The sequence below is a fragment of the Triticum aestivum genome, chromosome 6B (genome assembly GCF_018294505.1).
Source record: "Triticum aestivum cultivar Chinese Spring chromosome 6B, IWGSC CS RefSeq v2.1, whole genome shotgun sequence".
Taxonomy (NCBI): domain Eukaryota; kingdom Viridiplantae; phylum Streptophyta; class Magnoliopsida; order Poales; family Poaceae; genus Triticum; species Triticum aestivum.
In genome coordinates, this window is record NC_057810.1 from 507,825,453 (window position 1) to 507,834,943 (window position 9,491).

Here is a 9,491-nt window from a genome sequence, read left to right on the forward strand (position 1 = left end):
TAAACGACTCTTCTTTTGATGTACTACCAATGTATCTTACTAGGAGTGGTAGCATCATATAATCTTTCTTCCCTTTGCTCTGAAATCTAAAAGAGCATGTCAATTATTAGAACATAAATAAAGACACAACGTAAAAAAGAAAAGTCGAAAGTTGTTGCAAATTTATCAGGCATCTCACTGCGTAGAAAGAAACTACCACTACAACTTTCAACCACCCTGAAGTAAAACAAGTCGACAATTATAGATAGGTTGCATCTATTTGCTCTAATGCACGGGAGGGAAATTGCAATCATAGCACCAAATATTTGGAGTTCTGAGATGTCAGGTTTTAATAACATCCAGGGCACATATTTTCGTGGAATGCAGCTGGTTTAGTGGTGATCATCTGAGACGTTAGGTTAGCATAAGCTGACCCTTGTTCATTTTTGTTTGAACCAGATTTGTTGGTTCTGAATTTTGCAGGCATGTGTTGTGTTGTATGGATGTTGGTCTTGTTCTATTTGCATTGTAGGGACACCTGATGATGTATCAAAATCTGCCTTACAAAATAAAGGAGTGCTCAAGACGATGAGTTTCATCTTGGCTTGGATGATGTTGGTTCGGTAGTGGCCTCTGATATCTAAGGTTAGCTCAAAATGTTTTGTTTCTTCTTGGAGTATCTCATATTTGCTGATTCTTCATTAGGTTCCTCTGTTCTTGCAGGATGTTCTGTTGTGTTGGGTTTCCTGTGATTCAGGTACGGCTACACAGAGGTCGCGGGCCATGCGTGTGGTATGCACGCTAGGTAATCTCGATGCAATTGGGTATTTTACTTCACCAACGCAAGAGGAAAGTAACTTGATAGTTTTAAATAAAAATGATTCCCAAAAGAGTTGGTCATGGTCCAGTATTTTTAGTCTAACTTATTTGTTCTTGTAGAAACTTGAAAGATATGTCTAGAGCATAAATTTACATATAAGTTTGGTACATAGTTTCGATACATGTGCATTTCACTCTCAGTTACATGAGCATAAATTGATTTCTCATATTGCAATTCTTCTATCTTACACTCACTTCTACGTTGATATTGATAGCACTACTTTGTTGTGGGCTTTAGGTCACCAAGGGAGAAATGTATCCATGTACTGCAGTAATCAATTAGGAGATTAAACTTTTGTGACCTATATAGGTTAGTACCAACAAGAGGATATTGTATATATTGTGCCATTGATGTGTACAAGAACATACATGTTTTATTCTATTTTTCTGCAGTTATATTGATATGCTTTAATCTTTGTTTGGAACAAATAATTAGTGTTTTGACTTGAAAAATTGGAGATCACTTTTATTGCTGTCAGAACTTGAATGTTAAGCTCGACAAGCTGCAGGCCAAGCTGCCAAAGCAAAAGAAGCAGCTCTTTCGCGACGCCTAAAGTATGGAACTCCCTTCTCGTGTAACTTTAATTTGTTGTGAACTGCGTGTAACTTTAGCCTTTTAGGTTTAATGTGTCAAGTGCAGTGGTGTTAGTTCCATGATGTGAGATGTCTGATGTTTTTGGGTCTTCATTAGTGAGAATGGAAATGTGTAACCAAATTTGGTCATTACATAGTTGCAAGTGTTGAAAAGTCTTTTGGATACTGAATTAACTAATGCATGGAATTGGAGGGTTGATCACGCAAGGAAGGAAAATAGTAGAGATGGCTTATGGGCCGACACACAAAACAGCGGAAATGCATGATGTTGTCCGTATCAGTGTTCGAACATTCAGAATATGTCTCGGTGTTGCAACGCATGGGCAATTACCAAGGAAATAAATCGGGTCGCAATCCCATTTGATCAAGATTTGAGATAGGCTATTGTAATTTTCTCTGTGTTTCCAGATGTTTGCCACATGATTTTGTTTCAAGTTAGGATAATGAAATGGCAATAACGTGTTTCTTTTGTAAGCAACAATACTCATGTCATCAGGTGCAAACATATCGACGATTTTCTCTCTCAGATATCTTGCAAAAGGGACATTGATGCAAGATATTTTAGGCTGTCTGAGCGGAATACTTTTCCTACTTTAGGTAATGTGGCAAATTTCATTTCATTAGAGATAGCTTTGCAGGAAATTGCATGAGCGAGCGGTTCATATTTTTTTTCATCAAATCATATAATTTCTTTTGTTAGGGTAGAAGGATAAATGCATTGGTTGGTTACTTCAAGAGTTAATAACGGACATGGCGGCATATTAGTTGCATGCCCAACAAAGGACATCGTATTTTTGTTTCATGGTAACACACGACATTCTCCTACAATTATTTTGGTTAGGATAGAAGGGTAAATGCACTGGTTGGTTACTTCAAGAGTTAATAACTGGGACGGCGGCGTCTTAGTTGCCTTCCCAACAACGGACATCACATTTTTGTTTCGTGGTAATGAGCAACATTCAACTGTAGGTTACAACGTGGCAATGACTCATGAGACATAAAATATGCCTTCTTGGCTCGAGGGGCGTCACAGTTGGCGCACGGCTCCTCCCCCTTGATGGTGGTGCCAGATCGACATGAACACAGGGGGAGGGGACCAGGACGGGGAGCGGGGCGATAGGTGGGGGACTCCTCGTTGGCAATCCATGGGGAAGTATAGTGCGAAGGAGAGAGGGTGCCATGGGGGATATGAGGTGGGCGTTATCTAATTTTAAAGGCGAGAGGGCTTCGACGAGAAATGTCCCGGAAACCGGACGGAAAGGAGAGGGTCATGTAGAAAATTGAAGGTTGTGTCGTAGTTTTTTTTTTAATGTTGGGCCTGCGTGTTGGAGATAACAATGGATAGTCCAGACAACCACATTTCTTCTCCACACATATCTGGATTTGAGGGAGACCAGACTGTTAGACGGTTGAATTTTGGAGAGCCTGTTGGGCGCCGTTTGATGTTCAAACGCGTTCGAATGTACGAGGATGAAATGAGTTTCGATCTTGAAGACGATCTTAATTATTTATTTGATTCATTTATATGTATTGTAGCCCGTGACAACGCACCGGCGTTGTACTGGTACTATAAGTGTCGATCCTGCCCATGTCCTAGTCTTATTTGCAGCATTACCAGCAGCGCGAAGGCAAAACAAGGTATATATCTCGCCAGTTACTCCATGCATGATACTTCTGCTGTTCTGCAGTTCTGCTTCAAACCATTCCACATCGCAGCTTTTAGGCCGGTCCGAAATCAACAATCCCCGAAGAAATAATCACAGTCCTGGAGCAATGCCCTGGTACTCGTGCCAATCGAAGATGCCAATGCACCTTGTAGTACTGAAACTCGCAGCCATGCATCTTGATTTACTTGCTTGGTTGCTCTGTAGCAACCGCAAAGCATGCAGCCATAAGCTGTAGCTAGATGATGCCGGCACATGCATCAGCTTGTCGCGTACGAAGCTGCCCGGCGCTCACCGGGAGTCCATAGCTAGCTAGTTCGCCCGTGCAAGATATCATTGACGCAGAAGCGAGGCGCCACCGCTGGCTAATGGACAAGCAAGGGCCGTGTCTAATTTGGACAGAATACTTCCAGTTTTCCCACGCCAACGCCTATCTTCTTATAACTCTGAGATCCAAGATGCTTCCTGCCGCTACCGTGTTTGCTGTGTTCCTGCACTCCTGCTGGCTAGCAGCACTGACCTGTATCTGTTCCAGTTTGGGACTAACCTTCCGTTTGAGCCAAGGTGCAGTTATACTAGGAGCACTACCGTCCTTCAGTTATGTTAGCAGTACTTAATTTTTTTTTCAAAACGGAGGCAAAAGATTTACCTCATCCATTAATTAAGAAGAAGTTTAGAGTTGCTTTTACAACAGAAAAGCAAGATAAGATACATAGATTCTACTCTTGCGGCATATGATGTTTCCCAAGTGTTTCGCGCCGGCGGCGATCCAAAGCCTAGCCTCATTCTTGATGTTACCAAAGATGATGGATGGTAGCGTCGATTTCTGTCGGAACACCCTAGCATTTCGCTCACACCAAATAGTCCAGTAAGACGGCATGGTGAGGGTTGCCATTGCCTTCCGATTTGCCACGTTTTTTTCGGACATGTTGATCCACCAATCCTTGATGGAGCGCTCGTCATTTCAGCGAGAAGTCTAGCCCAAGCCAATCCTTGATCATGCCCCAAAGTCTCCTAGTGAAACGACACTTGAAGAAGAGGTGATCCACCATTTCATTAGTCTGCTTGCAAAGAGGACATAAACCGCAATTTGGCCAAGCTCGCTTCTGGAGCCTATCCGCCCTCCAAAGTCGGTTTTGAGTTGCAAGCCATGCAAAAATTTTGACTTTTGGGTGCGCCCAGACCTTCCAGATCGTCTTGCCCATGGGTGATCGCGTGGCGCCAAGAAATTGAGCCTTGTATGCCGGGGTCGCGGAGTAGTGACCACTTGTCGTATGCTTCCATATAATGTCATCTTGGATTCCGTCCACAAGGTGAATATACCGAGAGCGAGCCCAAAGAGTCACAATTTGTGTAATGTGCTCCATTGTCCAGTCCATGGGTAACCTAATTTTTTCAAGCCATGCATGGCCTCTGGACCTTCCACTTTTTTCTCGAGGAGATATCAAAAATGAGCGGTGCCAAGTCCAAGGGCGCCACCCCATTGATCCAAGGTGAATCCCAGAAAGGTGCACGGGCCCCATTGCCAATGATGATGTGCGAAGACGCGTAGAAGAGAGCCCGGTCCATCTTGTTGCAAGGGTTGTCAAGGCCAACCCACATCTTAGTTGGGTCCTTCCATTCGTACCATAGCCATCTAAGTCGTAGCGCCCGCGCAAACTTGGTGAGGTACTTATTCGTGGGCCAGCATCTTCCAAGTGCATGCTACAGCCTACAGAGAGACGAAAGCCTGACATGCGTGCACATTTTACTATCCTCAATATAGCCACTACTACATTTCCTGCTGGCTTCAATAAACAAAAACTGAGTTTCAATTTTTTTTTCATCTTTTTTTTCTTATTTCTTTTAAAGTTTCAAAAAAATAAACAAGAACTGAAAAAAAAAGACGGATACTGCATTACATGTGTATGCAGCAGGCAATATGTGAGTATAGTAGCACACTTGAGGATGAAATACTACACGTCTACACATATGGAAATGAGCACGTAACTTATGAGTCGTTAACCAAAGAGACTTTTTTTAAACGCTGCAGCTTAGCCATACTTGCATCCATGCTCGTTACTGGTTTGGTCCTAGCTACCAGATTCGAGGTGTGTATGGATGATAATAACGATGTGCTAATTACAAGCCAAGTTTGTCCATTTTCTTTCTAGACTAGACCCCACGAGTGACTCCACGGGAGATGTGTTTTTTAGAGAACGCAATTGCACAAAATCTCCCCGGACTGCAAGATAGCCGACTCGTCAACAATCCAGCAACGCAATGTTGGTTCCTCGTCAGGATCTGCACCTTGCAACGCCAAGGTCGCCATCACGTGGCCATTGGAACACACACGGCCGAGCTCAGATCCGAAGCTTAATCAGCAACTTCAAAGGAGTATTTTCTTCTACTTTGGGCATGCACATACTGCCCGTCTCCTAGCAGTAAAATTAGGTAGGAGATTAGGACGTACGGGAAAGTGAAGAGCGAGGAGCATGTGTGTGGCGAGCTAGCGAGCTACCGGTGCCTGCTTGCTTGCTTGCTTGTGGATCTGCCCCGCGCGCGCGGCGTGCGTGCGGTGCCGTGCCGTTTCCAGTGGCGAGCGAGGCACAGCACAGCACAGCGTAAAGCGTGACAAGGTACAGTGCGCCTCCCATTCGCCTTCACGGCTTGCTTGTTCGTGACCCCAGCCCAGGCCACCAACCATGCATGTGAGCCAGCAGCGAACGACTGCACGATCCATCTTCATACGGACGATCGAGAGGAATTCAACCGCACCACATTTTAATGGCCACACGCACGTCGGGGCGATCTGCTGTCAAGTGCCAACTGATCAACCAAGCATGCATGCATACATGCACGCCCAGAGTCACCCATCTCCCACCTTGAGGCCGGGGCAAACAATAGTCAGTAGAAAGCTGATATTACTACTCCAGTAGCCCAGTTGATGCTTAACGTGATAGGCATGCATGGATGGATGGCACGAGCATCCATCCAGTTGGCTGGCTATGCCACTCCTATAAGCTAACCAGCATGCACGCGCTGGGTCGATCAATCCACCCATCGGCCCCCGGTCCATGCGACTCGTGTGACCAACTTTACTGAACCAAGCCACAGAATCATGAGTCGTGCATGCGTGGAGCTTGCTCAGTACCTACATTTGTTTGGGATGCAGGAAAAAGAGCAAGCAGAGGTAAGGTTGGTACTAAGTTGGTTGCTGGCTAGCTCGATCGAGCTACCTAAGCTCGACCGGTAGCTACTCAAGAGCTAGCAGTTCACTTTCAGTGTCGCCATATACTAGTCCGGAGGAAGAAGAATTTCCAGGCGTCCACCAGGAGGCAGGAATGGGACAGCAAACTGCTAGTGGTACATATATGGCGTGCACCGCGGTGCAGGCATATATGCATCTGCTTCCACGCACGCTAAAGGAAAAAAGATTTCGCCTAAAGCGATACGATACACCTTCACGCCAACAGAACGAGAGCACACACCTTTCAGCATCCAATGCACCGTCGTTCTACTACCCATTAACCATACTGCAAAATGCAATAGTAGTAATTAAGCAGCTGCACACGTCAGAAACGCCCAAAGTAAGTACGTGCTGGAAGCTCATGATTTCGTGCTATTAATGTGGGATCGAATCAGGGTGTGCTGTATCAGTACGGGGATTAGGCAAGCTAGGCTAGCAGGAGAAGCGAGCAACACGGTGATGATGGATGGCCTGACACGGACGTGATCTAAAAGCCCCAAGCAAGCAGACAGGCGCTACCAGGCACGACCGATCGGCAGGCGTCCAGCCTTGATCGGACGGCCAAGGCAGCGGCTACCACGTAAGCCCCACCGGCCCCTCCCCGCTGCGCTTTATCCCGGCCCCGCTCGCCCTGTCCCGCACGGGGTACGACCTACAGTACGACTGGCGCGGTGCGGGCCCCACGGGTCAGCCTGATCGCCCCCGCGCCCTCGTGTGCACCAGCCATTTCGTCGCCAAGATCCGCTTCGGGCTCCGCGCCCACCGGCTTCTCCCAGATACGGGACGGGAAAGGCAGGCCAGGGGAGGAGTCAAAATGCTACGCGCACATTAAACCGCGCGATTAATTCCGTGTTAATTCCTTCCCCCGGAATCAGCGGGGGGCCTGAATGACCGGCCGGACTCGAAGCACCACCACCACCACACACCAACCTCCGACTGGGGCGGGGCGACACGTGGACGCCACCGGTGGGGGCGAGATGCTAACCGCCTGCCTCCAAACGTGGAGCCCGAGCCCTACAAAAACGACTGCCGTTTCTCCATAAACAAAGAATGGCTAGCTGGTTGGCTGGCTGTTATCATCCGTATACGATTGATTTCAGTGGCCATGACCTCTGCAATTCTGCAACCTAGTACCGTACGCAGAGTATGTGGCTGGGGCCCACGCGCAGAGAGGCATGGGTGGTTAATGAAAGAAATAGTGGTGGGGAACAAACAGGAACACAAGGGTACGAGCAGCTGCTGTTCATATGGCAGCAGCAACTCAAGGAGCGAAAGAAAGGAGGCAACACAACACAGACACAGAGCAAAGCACATTGCTTGCCATTGTGACTTTGGACACTAGGCAAAAGCTTAACTCGTCTACTCTACTCTACTCCACTGCCATGCTTTTGTGCGTGCTTTGGTCTCTAGCACTGCTTCTCAACTACTTGGTCTCAGTATAATGTGTGTGCTCTGGGCTATGCAAACATGGGGAAGAGATGGTTCAGCTGAAAAAACGTTCCTTTTAAACCCCAATTCTGATGCTATAGCTAGATTCAGATCGTCGGATCAATAACAAACCACAGCTTATCTACACCAATTCCATAGCTTTTAAACGAACAGCAACAAAACCAACATCAACAGTTTAGAATTCTGTAAAAACAGATCAACGGAATCGAATTGTACGAGCAAATTGACTGCCATCGACAACTACCAAAGATGGTTCTTATCTCTCTCTCTCTTCCTCTTTTTTTACCTTTTGGTTTCTTGGATGGATTTATCTCACCTCAGATCACCTCCTCCATTGGGATTAGCCGGAATGCTTGCTTCAAGAACCTGGATTGGAGGAGAAACGGGGATCTGACACGGCAGAGAGCTCCACATCCTCGAACGGCAGCGCGATGTTCAGATCGATCATGCCAAAGGCTTTGATCGGGTCCGGCGGAGCGGCGGCTGCATGCGCCTGTGCTGCAGAGGCGGCGGCGGAGCAAACATGGGACCTCTTGTGCCCACCAAGAGCTTGCCCGGAGGCGAACACGCGGTAGCAGTAGGGGCACTCCCGTGGCGACCCCTTCCCGTCTATGTCCTCGTCCCCCTCGCGTTCCATCAATGGCAGCGGTGCCAGCGGCTGCGGAGGAGGAGGAGGGGGAGCGACGGGAGGCGCGCAACAGCCGCCCCTGCCGCCACGCACGTGGCTGGCGCGGTGGCCGCCAAGAGCCTGGTAGGAACGGAATACCTTCTTGCACGCGCTGCACTGGAACCGTGTACGCTTCTCCACCGGCGCCGGATCGGGAGCGGGGAGCGTGTAACCGCCGTCGCTCCCGTCGTCCGAGTAGTCGCCGTCGCCGTCGCCGCGCCCCATCGATGGCCAGGAGTCGCGGGAGAGCATCATGAGGGACAGCGCCACGTCCTCCTCCGGCGTGGCAGCGTCAGACACCGAGCTCAGCGGCTCGGTCTCGGCCCCTGCAGCGGCGGCGTGCGCGCGCTTGGGGTGCGGCGGGGTGGACTCGGCCTCACTCTCGCGATCCGAGAAGGCGACATCGGTGACACGCAGGCTGCGCTTGGGATTCTCCCGGAGCGCGTAGATTGGAAGGGGCTTCTTGAAGCTGACGTCGTCATCGGCGGCGGCGGTGAACGAGGTGGACGCGGAGGACGCCGATGAGATCTGCTGCTTCGCGGCCAGGTTGCGGACGGAGTGGGAGCGCATGTGGCCTGCCAGGGCGCGGGGGCTAGCGAAGCGGCGGAAGCAGAGCTTGCATGTGTTCTTTGCCATGGCGAGAGCTTGGGGAGCTCGGGGAAAGCGTGGCAGGAGCTAGAATGGCGAGGAGAGAGGACGGGAGCAAACGAGAGAAGCTGCGGGGGAAGTTAGAATATAGCGGAACAGCCAAGCTTCTCCTTCCTATTTATTTTTCCATTCTTAATTTCCTTTTTCTACGTTTTCATTTTAATTTCGCGTTGACACTTTCCATTGCTGGCCTGGGGGCTTTTTTATGCTTCCTGGCTCTGGCGGAGCATATCAAATCACAGATGTGCTGCTTGATATTTTCCAGCCTTAACTACTTGTGTGCAAATCGCTTTCTATTTTTGTGGGATATACGTATGCCAGTTTTTTTATGTTATATAAATAAAATTATGTAATCTGCAAGGTATAAAGTAATAAGTTAACA

General features: G+C 48.3%; 1 protein-coding gene across 1 annotated transcript; it reads right to left on the bottom strand.

Moving 5' to 3' along the window:
- Nucleotides 1-7,911: 7,911 nt before the first annotated feature.
- Nucleotides 7,912-9,209, bottom strand: LOC123134316 (zinc finger protein ZAT1). The gene has a single exon (XM_044553586.1). It carries the CDS (start codon nucleotides 9,095-9,097, stop codon nucleotides 8,153-8,155), a length of 945 nt encoding a protein of 314 aa, XP_044409521.1. The 5' UTR covers nucleotides 9,098-9,209; the 3' UTR covers nucleotides 7,912-8,152.
- Between the last annotated feature and the right edge of the window lie 282 nt (nucleotides 9,210-9,491).

What these genes read in the sequence shown, in the direction of transcription:
- LOC123134316 (XM_044553586.1), bottom strand. Translation starts at nt 9,097, where the DNA reads ATGGCAAAGAACACATGCAAGCTCTGCTTCCGCCGCTTCGCTAGCCCC.